Source organism: Eubalaena glacialis, chromosome 14 (genome assembly GCF_028564815.1).
Source record: "Eubalaena glacialis isolate mEubGla1 chromosome 14, mEubGla1.1.hap2.+ XY, whole genome shotgun sequence".
In the NCBI taxonomy this organism is placed as follows: Eukaryota; Metazoa; Chordata; class Mammalia; order Artiodactyla; family Balaenidae; genus Eubalaena; species Eubalaena glacialis.
Genome location: NC_083729.1, coordinates 39544629 through 39556914, shown reverse-complemented (window position 1 = coordinate 39556914; position 12286 = coordinate 39544629). Strand labels below are relative to the sequence as shown.

General features: G+C 48.8%; 1 protein-coding gene across 1 annotated transcript in view; it reads right to left on the bottom strand.

Moving 5' to 3' along the window:
* Nucleotides 1–12286, bottom strand: part of TTC7A (tetratricopeptide repeat domain 7A) — a 129874-nt gene that overhangs the window by 79148 nt on the left and 38440 nt on the right. Inside the window, exons 4-5 of the mRNA XM_061168743.1 lie at nt 8189–8319; nt 5553–5668 (exon numbers count right to left, since the gene is read on the bottom strand). Coding sequence (XP_061024726.1) covers nt 5553–5668; nt 8189–8319 — 247 coding nt within the window. The remainder of the gene's footprint in view (nt 1–5552; nt 5669–8188; nt 8320–12286) is intronic.

Sequence of the window (12286 nt, the reverse complement as noted above, 5' to 3'; positions counted from 1 at the left end):
ACAACCCTGGCTCTGTCCAGGACAAGTCACATATGTTCTCTGTGCCTCAGTTTTCCCATCTGTAAAATGGGGGTGCTAACAACAGCACCTACCTCAGAGGGCTCCTGGAAAGACTAAAGACACATACCAGCAAAGCACTTAAGTGCCTGGCACAAATTCAGCTCTTAATAGGTGGCACGTATTAGTATAACAAATATTTGTTAAATGAATGAATGAAGGACACAGAACACTAAAATTAGAACTGTCCCCTCCCCACAAAATCTACTCCATGGGACTCCCATATGGAAGAAGAGCACCTCTTCTGCAAGAGGCCTTGGGAGGGAGAACCTCTTAAACAGAGAGCAGGCATCAGCAAACTCTTTTCTTTAAAGGATCAGGGAGTAAATATTTCAGGATTAGCCATCTGATCTCAATCCCAACTTCTCCGCTCTGAGGGTGAGACAGTATGTAAATGAATGGGTGTGGCTATGTGCCAAAAAAACTTTATTTGCAAAAACAGGGTGACGACAGTCTCCAGCTAAAGAGAAGCAGCTGGGTGGCAGCTGCCTGGGAAGTAAAAACAGGAACCAGCCTGCTAGGCCACCATGTCACTGAAACTGAAATTCAGTAACTGAATAGGAACAAACAAGCCATGGTGGAGCTAGAGCAGAGGCAGCGTGCGTGACCCGGTGACTCCCCCCCGCCCCACCCCACTGGCCACAGAGTGGTTGGTCGGAGGCACCCAGGGCTCCCAGGCCAGTCCCACCCTTGGGAGGTAAACCACCTTGGCTCTCTGGGCCTCCCGATCCTCATGTCCCAAACGGGACACCACTGCCTCCCTGGCCTAGCACTTGAGAAATTTTTTTTTTTTTAAGTGTAAACTTTAAGCTTGAGGCAGCAGTCCATCCAGCTGTGGACTGCCTCAAAAAAATAATAATACAAATAAATGATAATACTGCCTTAGATTTTCTAAGCAGCTGTGACAAACCAGGTGCTCTGGTGGCTGTTCATATATGAGGAGAGAGCAAGGAGAGAGCCTTTTTCCTGGCCGGGACCTTCTCCCTGCTCTTACCATCTGGAGGACAGGATTCGTGCGGCACCCCGCCTCCTCTAACACGAGGGCAGGGTGGTGAGAGAGAAGGAGGACACAGGCCTCCTCCAGGCCGGGGTCCAGCTGGGGCAGGACTGCCTCCCCCCAGGCCCACGCCCACCCCCAGCCATCTCAGCCACCTCTGCTTCCTGGGAATGGCCTCACCATGGCCTGCTCTGCATTCTGGACAAAGACTCCACTTCCCTCTCTTCCAGGCATTGAGGGCTGAAGCTCGGGGGGCTTCCAACACCCCGAATGGGATGTAGCTCTGATGGGACAGGGATGCCTGCTGGATGGAAAAGCTGCCTGGGCCAGAAACTGCGTTTCAGCCCAGCTGTTCCCCTTGGAGTCCCGGAGCGCTGGTTCCTAAAGAGCGGTCCCCAGAGACCCACCCCAAACAAGGGCTCCATGTCAAACGAAACTGAAAACTTTACATGTCTTTGCCTCCTCCTGAAAATTGACTATCTGCAACCATGCTCCTTGGAATTCCTATTCTAAAGGGTCTGAGAAGCCTTTAACCCAATGTTTCCCAAGTGTATTTGGCCTTGGACCCTCCCAAGTTCCCCATCCTGGAATCCTCAGCCTCATCCTACCTCTTCTGCCCCACCCAGACTCCTCCTGTCTCTGGGAATCTCCCCTCCCTCGGGGCCCAGCTCAAGGATGACTGTCCCAGCCACACAGCCCACCAAGCCCTAAGCCCACCTGCAGGCGTGGGCTTGGCACCTTCCCCTGATGCCACAGGGAGCGACTTCATGCAGAAGAGAGATTAGCAGGAACAGAAAAGAGGCTCCCAACCAAGCCCTGAGTGGAAAAAGCAGGCTACAAAGCAGCAGTACTATAAGATACTATTTTGTTGTTGTTTAAAAAAAAGAAAAGAAAAAAATATACCTGCATATCTGTACATAGAAAAATGTGAAAAGACATACATCAAAATGTTAATAGTGATTACCTAGAATACGGGGCCAGCAAATTTTTTTCTGTAAAGAGCCAGACAGTAAACATTTTAGGCTTGGAGTCATATAACTTTGCAGTTGTTGCTCTAAAGCAGCCATAGATATAGAAGATACCTAAACCAACGGGCAAGCTGTGTTCCAAAAAACTTTACAAAAGCAGGTGACTGGCCAGAAGGTCATAATCTGCCAGTCCCTGATCTAAAGACTGAATATGTGATTTTTAAATTGCCCATTTTATATTTTTATGTATTTTCCAAGTTTTCCACCATAAACATTATAATTATATTACTTACATAAACTAGGAGGGAGGGAGGGATCAATGAATTATGCATTTTGGGGAGGGAGGGATAAATTAGGAGTTTGGGACTAAAATATACACACTACTATATATAAAAGAGATAACCAACAAGGACCTACTGTATAGCACAGGAAACTATACTCAATATTTTGTATTAACCTATAAGGGGAAAAGAACCTGAAAAAGAATACACACATATATATATCTGAATCACTTTGCTGTACACCTGAAACTAAAACATTGTAAATCAACTATACTTCAATTAAAATTTTTTAAAAATAAATTATGTATTTTTAAAGGTGCAAACAATTAAAACATAGAAATCTAATGAACCTCACTCCTAAAAAAAGTGCAAATTTAAAATGACGCTGAACCAATAAGGACCTACTGTATAGCACAGGGACCTATATACCCAATCACTTGTAATAACCTATAACGGAAAAGAATCTGAAAAAGGATATATATATATATATATGTACGTATACATATATATAAAACTGAAACACTTTCCTGTATACCTGAAACTGCCAACATTATAAATCAAATATACTTCAACAGAAATTATTTTAAAAAACAAAAGAAGTAATTACCTTCCAAGTACCAACACTGGAAAAGTGAATAGATAAATATCATCTCCCCCACCAACAATAATGATGCTGAGAGAGTATATTTCACCAACCAAGCCTAATAAAACATCAAAAAGCTTGCACTAATCCTCCTACACTGTTGGAAGGAATGTAAACTGGTACAGCCACTATGGAGAACAGTATGAAAGTTCTTTAAAAAACTAAAAATAGAGTTACCATATGATCCAGTGATTCCACTCCTGGGCATGTGTCTGGAGAAAACTATAATTCAGACAGATACACGCACCCCAATGGTCATTGCAGCGCTATTTACAAAAGCCAAGATGTGGAAACAACCTAAATGTCCATCGACAGATGAATGGATAAAGAAGATGTGGCACATATATACAATGGAATACTATTCAGCCATAAAAAGAATGAAATAATGCCATTTGCAGCAACATGCATGCACCTAGAGATTATCATATTAAGTGAAGTAAGTCAAAGACAGATATCATATGATATCATTTATATGTGGAATCTAAAAAAATGATACAAAGGAATTATTTATAAAACAGAAATAGACTCACAGACATAGAAAACAAACTTATGGTTACCAAAGGGGGAAGGTGGGGCAGGGATAAACTAGGAGTTTGGGATTAGCAGATACACGCTACTATATATAAAATAGCTAAACAACAAGGACCTACTGTATAACACAGGGAACTACACTCAATATCTCGTAATAACCTATAATAGAAAAGAACCTAAAAAAGGACATTATATATATACACACACACATACACATACATGTATGACTGAATCACTTTGCTGTATACCTGAAACCAACACAACACTGTAGATCAGCTATATTTCAATAAAAACTTTAAAAAAAAAAGCTTGCACTATGTTGTGAGGGCTTACGAAGCAGCCTCTCTCCCACATCTTGATGGCACAGAAACTGAAACAACCTCTATGAGGTCCAAGTTGGCAACCTCTACCCAAATGACCAGCGTTCGTACCTTCTGACCCAGAACTTTCCTGTCTCGGAATCCACCCTACAGACAGACTCCCACTGAAACAATGCATAGGTATGGTTCTGTTCTGGACTCTGGCATACGCTGAAAAGAGCCCAAGTCTGGAAGTGACCTATCTGTTCCTCGGTTGGGAACTGAGTAAACAAATTGTAGGAGATCTGTACTATACGATACTACAAACACTATGCAGCAGTGCAAAGAAAAGGCAGCTCTGATGCGGAACCATCTCCAAGAGATATATTTTGAATGAAAAAAGGCAAAGGGGAGAATACGCATTTAAAAAATGAAGAAAATAATATATGCGTATAATCGCTTGTGTATGCTGCTAACTATCATGGAATGATACAGGAGCCTAGGAACACTGCCTACAGAGGAACCAGGAGGCAGGGGATGGAGATGGAAGGGAAACTTCTTATTGTCTAGTCTTCTGTACCTTTTTAATTTGGTATCCTGTGCAAGAATCATCTATTCCAAAAAATGTTAAATGAAAAGGATGAATAAAGTGAAATTTAACAAAATAAATCATACCAAAAACAAAATAGGGGCTTCAAAGGACTCTAGCCAGTCAGAGCAAAGAAAGCTCTGTGATCCTGACCCTCCATTTCCTCACCTGTGGGGAGGAGGGAACACCTGTGTGGCTGGCCCACCTCCACCTGGGAGGCTCGAGAGGGGCGAGACGTGTGCCCAGCCTCCACGGTGACTGGCTGCACTCGGCACACATGAGTCCCTCCGCTCGCCCAGATGTCCTCACGGCCCCAGCCCACGGTGTCTGCAGAGGGTAGTAATGATGCTGAGGAGGGAGCCGATGAGGCACGGGAAACCCAGGCCCCCACCTGCTAGTCTCCACCCTGGTGGAGGCATTCAGCCCTGCAGAACCGCCGGAGAGCCACGGTTGCCAGCAACACGCCCTCCTGGTCCTGTCGCTTCTCCCTCCATCTCCACCACCACCAACGCACCCACGAAACACCACCAGCCCCTCCCGCCCAGATGGAAGCATACACCAGACTCTTCACAGAGGGAGGGTGCCTTGCTTAACCCCAACGAGCAAAAGACTAAGAAAGGGGTTCTGGGCACCATGTTCTTGGGTCCCAGGACCCTCCAGTCAACGCACAGAACGAGCTTCCTGCCACCTCACCAGCAGGGCAGTCGCACCCCCAAAATGATGCCAGGCCTTTACTTTCACCACACTTCCCCTTGGATCTCACAGCCCTGTGAAAGTTGGAATAATCAGGAATCACCTTTTCCATTAAATTTTGGGAAGAAAGAGGCTCAGAGAAGCAAAATGACTTTAGCTGACACTTCAGGCGACAGTGACCACCTCCAGACCACCCAGCTCACTGTCCTTCACTCTTTCCCACACCATCATCGGGCTCCCAGAACTCCCCCTTCTAAAGATGACCATCCCCAACATGTGCAGGCTTTATTGCTTCAGCAGCTTCCTGAAGCTCGGCCCTTCCCCCGAGGGCCTGGGCAAGCTCAGTCTGACAAGACGGGAACAAGCCAGCCCCCATCGTCCTCTCCAGGGAGCCCGCACACACACAGCCCAGAGAAGAGGGAGGCCTGACCAATGTCAGCAGCTCCCAGGCCTGAAAGAAATGTCCGGGTCCCGCTCAGCTGCCAGCGACCTACCCCTTCTTCAGGTTTGTCACGTAAGCGCTCTGGAGTGCAGCTTCCAGGAAGTAGGTGAGCTCGTAGTCGACCGGGTGAGATACTTTCAGGTGCCGGGATGTGGTGTTACTTGTGATCTGGGAAGGGGAACACAGAGAGAGCCACTGTCTGCAAGTTCCGAGGCCGAGAGGCCAGGGCCAGGGTCAGCCCAGGCAGAGGTGGCGGCCCCATCGCCGCCCAAGCCCCCAGCCACCTTAGGGGCACGTAGGGCAATACTCAGACCAAACTCAACCTAACTTGCTTTAATTCAAAATAGGTCTAAAGCACTCTCCCCGTGCAAATGCTGGATGCCCATAACAGCCCTACAAGGCTGGTTTTATCTGCACCTTATAGATGAGGAAATTGAGGCTCAGAAAGTGCCCGAGGACACAAAGCTGGCCTGGGCCTGGACCGCAAACTCAAGTCTGGCCAGCTACACATTCCAGGCTCTTTCTACTACTTACTGGTGCATTCTTTCAACACTCGAGTGCCTACCAGACGCCAGACACTGCACTGTCCCTGTCACATAACCATGTAACCTCAGAACAGCCCAACAGCTGACCCCCGGTTCGTGGGAAAGCTGAGGAACAATTGTTATTAACTGAGCTGTCGCTTAAGCCTCAGCTCTGAGAGGGTCACCCAGCCCCACCGAGATGGGCCTGCCTTCACTATGCTACCTCCCTCTCTGATGTGAGGGGAAAAAAAAAAATCAACGAGCCATCCACCTTATGTTTCAGAAACTGAAATAGGTTTTAGAGAGATTCTTAGTTCCTCAGAGGTTGGCGCTGGGTCTTAGGAGGGACGTCCAGCTTTGCAGCGCACCGGGTACACAGGGTTCTATGGCCTGCCCTCCCTCGACCCGAGATAACCAGCTATCGGGGCCCATTTGTCCACCCCGTGTCCCTGGGGCACTGGTTCCAGCCCTGGACACCATTCCAGCTCATCACCTTAATCCCCCTTTAAGAGTCCAAAACCCAGGCTTCTGACTGAATGGGTGACTTTCACTTTTTCATGAAAGCTTCCTCCAAACTATATGTAATTCAAACATGAAGAGCTCCTGAAACATTGCATGTGACCTTGGCAGAGGTCAACTCAAGTCTCCACGTGGACCTCTGCCAGGGAGTACACTCGAGTCCTGTTTCTGCTGAGCCGCCCAATCACTTCTTTCCCGCTGAAGTCCGGCCAAGCAGAGGGACTCTAGGACGGTGACTCTCGACAGGGGGGCAATTTTGCCCCTGAGACATTTGGCAATATCTGGAGACACTTTTGGTTGTCACAGTTGGAGGGGGGTTGGCTGCTGGCAGCCCACAGGTAGAAGCCGGGAGTGCTGCTGGACATTCTACACAGGGCAGCCCCACAATGAAGAATTATCTGGCCCCAAACGTCAGAAGTCTTGAGGCTGAGAATCCTGCTCCATGGGAGCTGACCTGGCCTGAGGAGGACGCCTCCAAAATGGTCCGTCACAAAAACAGGTGCTGGGTTGATATTTTGGCATTTGCCAAAGTAGGTGAGGTTCAAATATCTCCTGGGTGCTGAGTCTCTCAGCTCGTGCCCACCTCCTCTGTCTGGATGCCAATCCTAAATCTCCTCTGCCATAGAGCCTGCCATCTAGCATCTACTAAACAACAGAAGGCTTAAGCACCACCCCAAAGTCACAAGTCATACAGGGTCCAAACCCTGCCAACGCCACTTATAACTGTCTGAGCTCTGGGAAGCTATTTAACTCTCCACACCTGAGTTTCCTCACCTACAAAATGGGAATAACAATCGTAACCTGTTGCAGTTGGTTACTATTTGAAGGTTAAATTAGAGAACAACTGTAAAGTACTCAAAGTAGTGCCTGAGGTGAAAACAGGGATGCAGTAACTGTAAGTATCTTTGTTGAATATGGCTGCTTGTACCCCCCCCATTAAACCAGGAGTCCCCAGAAGGGAAGAACTGGGGTAACATCACAGTATGCTGCTAACACCTGGAACTGCTGTCCTGTTGACAGTTCGTTCAGGCCCCCCGAAGCAGAAGCTGGGAGATAAGTAGGCCTGAGAATTTCCAGACCCCTGTGGCCAGCTCTGCCAGCCTCTGCAAGGCTTTAAGAATGGGCCTCCTCCTCCCTAAAGGGTCCAGTAGGGAGCTTCCGGAGCACCTGAGAGCTGGGAAGAGTGTCTACAAGGACCGGCCTGACTGTACCCTTCCAAGGGAAGAGTAGTGGGCAAATGGCTTAATCTCTCTAAACCTCATGTGTTAAACAGGGATGAATGTAATACCTACTTCAGAGAGCTGCTGTGAGGGGTAAACAAGTTAATGAACACAACAGGGCTGTCACATTTTTGGTCGTACAAGCTGAGCTCACCAAGGAGGTTCCCAGCCGCTCGCAGGTGGCGTGGACTCTTCTGTTTATTAAAACTCTTTTCTGGCAGTAGAGAGTCTCATGCTTACAGAATCAGGATACTATAATGAGTTTTCCAATGGATAAAGCAGAGCATCTTCAGGGCAGGTGGAGGGTCCTCTTTTCTAATTTGCACAAGCGGGACCTACGGTTTTAGTGGGGTGAGGGGGGTTGCATAGATACAGGTGCTCAGTAGAGGGCAGTGATGACCATGGGGCTATTATTTCCAGCTCACCTTCTCCAATTCCTGCAGGAACACCTGAGCGATCCAGCAGGCCCTCTCGAAACAGGTGATCACTTCCTCCTCCCTCTCGGTCAGACGGTGGCGGGAGGCGATGGAGTTGGGTAGGCGTTCCAGGGAGAGGCCTGCGGGAGGAGGGGAGCACCTCGGACCTGCCCTTCTCGCCAGGGGGGAGGGGGACCCAACTCCAGGCCCCTCCCAGGGGCCCAGGGTGGGCTCATCCGAGGAGACTCTGGAGCAGCCAGTGGGAGGTGGAGGTCCTGGGAGGGGAAGGAGGGGGCTAAAGCGAGGATGGTATTAGCAGCGGCTGGGATCAAGCGGTGGACAGACAGCAGGCACCCATGCCCCACGTGGGGAACCACACTGGTGGCACCCCCATGCCCAACTCCTGCCTGGCCTTCCAGGCAGTGCCTGCTGGAAGCAATCCTGACCCCTCCTCCCAGTTGCTAGAAGAGACCCCTACCCAGGCACTCACCATGTTTACATCATGGAGTAGTTATTTACATCTAGCTCTTCTCTCCCCCAATAGTTCAATGGGGGCAAAATGAGCCTGTTTGGACTGCCACAGTCCCTAGCATGTGGTAGATGACTTGATTACACAGCATTTATATGCACCCCTCCCGTGGAACCAAACAGCTTCTACCCCACCTAAGTCAGGCGCTTGGGTCCTATGTGCCTGCAGTGGAATTTGCTGTTTTTGCGTCCCTGGCATCCATTTCCCATTCTTTCCACAGCAGCACCTCTCCTTCCCTTTGAGCACCCATCGTGCAGCCTCGCTCAGCCCCTGTGGTTCACAGGGCCAAGACCCCGCCCCACCTCAAAGGCAGGCACGTGATCCAGGCTGACCCATCATCAGGGCCACAGTGATTGGCTAAGGGTGTGCACGTGGCCTGGTCTGGGCCGAGAAGACCCAATCCCAGAATTCTTACCCCTTCCACTGGGCTTGTTAAGCTGTTAAGAGACCAGCCTGGAAATGTTAGGGAAAGGCTGCCTTAAAATGAAGCTACATAACGTGAATGTCATTAACATGATTGTACACTTGAAAATGGTTAAAGTGGTATATTTTATGTTTTGTGTTTTTTACCAAAATTGAAAAAATTTTAAATATAAAAGCATAGCTCTAAAGCAAAAAAAGAAAAAAACCCAAAACTATAAGAAACCAAGAAGGGAAAGCTGTAAAGGGAAACAACTATATTTATGTCTGGTTTTTTGTCTTTTGCTTTTTTTTTTTTGAGACAGGAAAAAGATTGAATAAACTCTTAGTCATGAAAAAAAACAAACGAAGTCTACACAGAACAGACATGAGACTTGATGGAAAAGGGCAGATTCCTAAAGACACTGTTTGAACACCTTGCCTGAAGCACTTACCCCCTGAAACTTCCCAGTATATGCACCAATAAACCCTTTCCCCCATTTTCTCAGGGAGGGGTGGGGTCAAAGTCCACTTAAATTGTGTTGCTGTCACGTGCAACTCACAGTCCTGACTAGAGAGCACTGTCCTAGACTGCGGTTCTCGGTGGGCAGAACCCAGATCTTTCTCATCTTTGTGCCCACACAGTACTTTATATGTAGTAGGTACTCAAGATGAAGTGACTGAAGGTCCAAGAAAAGAATCCTCAACTCTCTCCTGCGCTTTGGCCCCAATATCCAACTGATGACCAAGCCCTTAACATTTCAAGCCTCCCCTCCCCTTCCCTTCTCTTATCTCCTTATTTTAGGCTTTATCTCTTGAGTGGATGACCACCTTGGCCTCCTAGCTAGCCTCCCTGCCTCCAGTCTCACTCTCATCCACCCTGCTCAAGGATCCCAAGGTGATCCTTCTAAAACTCCACTGCTTAAAACCCTCCACTGGGGTCCCCATTGCTACAGGGTGAGGTCCAAATTCCTGACATTCCATACCTTGCCCTCCAAGATCCATCCCTGTCACCTCCCCAGCCTTGTCTCTCATCATGTTATAGATCAAATGTTTGTGTCCCCTTGAAAGTCATAAAGTCATATGTTGAAAACCTAATGCCCAAGGTGATGGTATTAGGAGGCGGGGCCTTGGGGAGGTGATTATGTCCTGAGGGTGGAGCCCTCATGATAGGGATTAGTGTCCTTATAAAAGAGACCCCAGAGAGCCCCTTCCGTCATGTGAGCACACAGCAAGAAGTTGGCAGCCTGCAACCTGAAAGAGGGCTCTCACCAGAACCTGACCATGCTGGTGCCTTGATCTCAGACTTCCAGCCTCCAGGACTGTGAGAAATAAGTGTCTGTTGGGTATAAGCCACCCAATCTGTGGTGCTCTGTTCTAGCAGCCTGAGCTGACTACGACACCATACCTGCTGCATCCACACCCGGCCTCCTGCTCCCAAATGCTGACTGTGCTCAGGTTGCTCCTCTTGCCTGGAATGTGCCCTCCACCCCACCCCCCAGAGGCCACCCAAAATTACAGCTCACCTTCTGCCACTGAGTGTCCCCTCCTCTATGGAGCCCCCCCGATACACCCTGGTATAACCAACCGTTCTCTCCTTGGGCCCTGATCTACACTTTACGTATTCCTGCCCCACCATTTTGTTATACTTATTTGTTCACGTGTTTGCTCAGCCAGACTATAGGCTCCTTAAAGGCATCAACCTTAACACGTTCACCTTTCTATAAGCTGGCACACAGGAGGCACTCAGCAAGCACTGGCTGGCTGTAGAAACGACAACCCTGACAGTGTCTGACAAAGTACTAAGTACTCTACAAACACAAGGTAAAGAAATACTGCTGTTCTTGGCTAGATTCCCAACTAATATGGTTTCAGTGACCTTGCCCTCTGCCAGACTGGGGTGTGAATGGGTCCAAAGGTCGGGATGCCTCGGCCTGGGGAAAGGTGGGCACAGACCGTGAAGGCCCTTGCTCAACACAAAGACTCAGTTACCCGGGTCACCAAGTGTCAACGTGCCTCCTGCCAAATGACTCATGACCAGGAAGGGATTAAGGGGGAGGAGGAACAGAGGGCGCACTGGAGAAGACGTGGCGAGAAGGCAGGAGAAGGCCGGTCCCCCCTGCTCACTGCCGGCACTGGCCCAGCCACTCCTCTCCAGACCCATGGCCCCCGTGTACCCTACAGGACAGTGGGACATAGAAACTGTTCAGGGCCTGGCCTGGAAGCCAAGTGGAAATGGCAGGAGGGCACAGCCAACTCCAGAAGACACAGAGAGGGTCTGTTTTAACACATCCTTGGGCTCCTCCCCACCCCCCCAGAGACGTGCTGCTGGCTGGGTTCCCTCCTGCCCCACCTCTGGGCCCAGAACTGGGATGGACCAGGTTCAGGCTGCCAGTCCCAAGCCTCCGGTGGGCTGGCCACGGCAAAGCGGTGAATTCAGCAGTGTCTGTCTGTGGGGCCGCCACATTCCCCGCGCTCCATTTGTTCCTCCTGCGCCCAGCAGGGGCCTCTCCATAAGGCTTCTCTGAGAATTCTAAATCCCATCCTCCTTGAAAGCTCACAGCAAACCACCTCTTCTCCGAAGGCTTCTTAAGTCTCCCGACTTCAGAGCCAGCAGGACGTTTTAGCTGCGCCTCCTCTGCGTATGCCTTTCCCCTACATTGTGACCATCCTCTCTGCCCATTTCTGGTTGATCTTTGCACCCAGCGAGAGCAAGGCCTGGTGCTTAGTGAGTGGATGGACACACAGACGAACACACACATTCACTCATGTCGAGTGTAGAGGCCGGTGGGGTTTCTCCCTCTCCATCTAAAAAACGGTTCTTGCGGAATTCATAAACAAACCGTGGCATATTTATACAATGGAATACTACTCAGAAATAAACAAAAGGACACACTCTTGATACATACAAGACGGGTGAATCTCTCAGAACTTATATTGTGCAGAAGAAGCTAGATATCAAAAAGTACAGGCCATATGATTTCAGTTATATGACATTCAAAACAAGGGCAAAATTATAATCTATATTAACAGAAACCAACCAGTCATTGCCTGGGGTGGGTTTGGGGAGGGGATCAGTTGGCCAAGGACCTGAGGGCATTTTCTGGGGTGATGGAAATGTTCTTTGTCTTTATTGCAGTGTTGGTTACACGGGTATCTATACTTGACAAACTCATCAA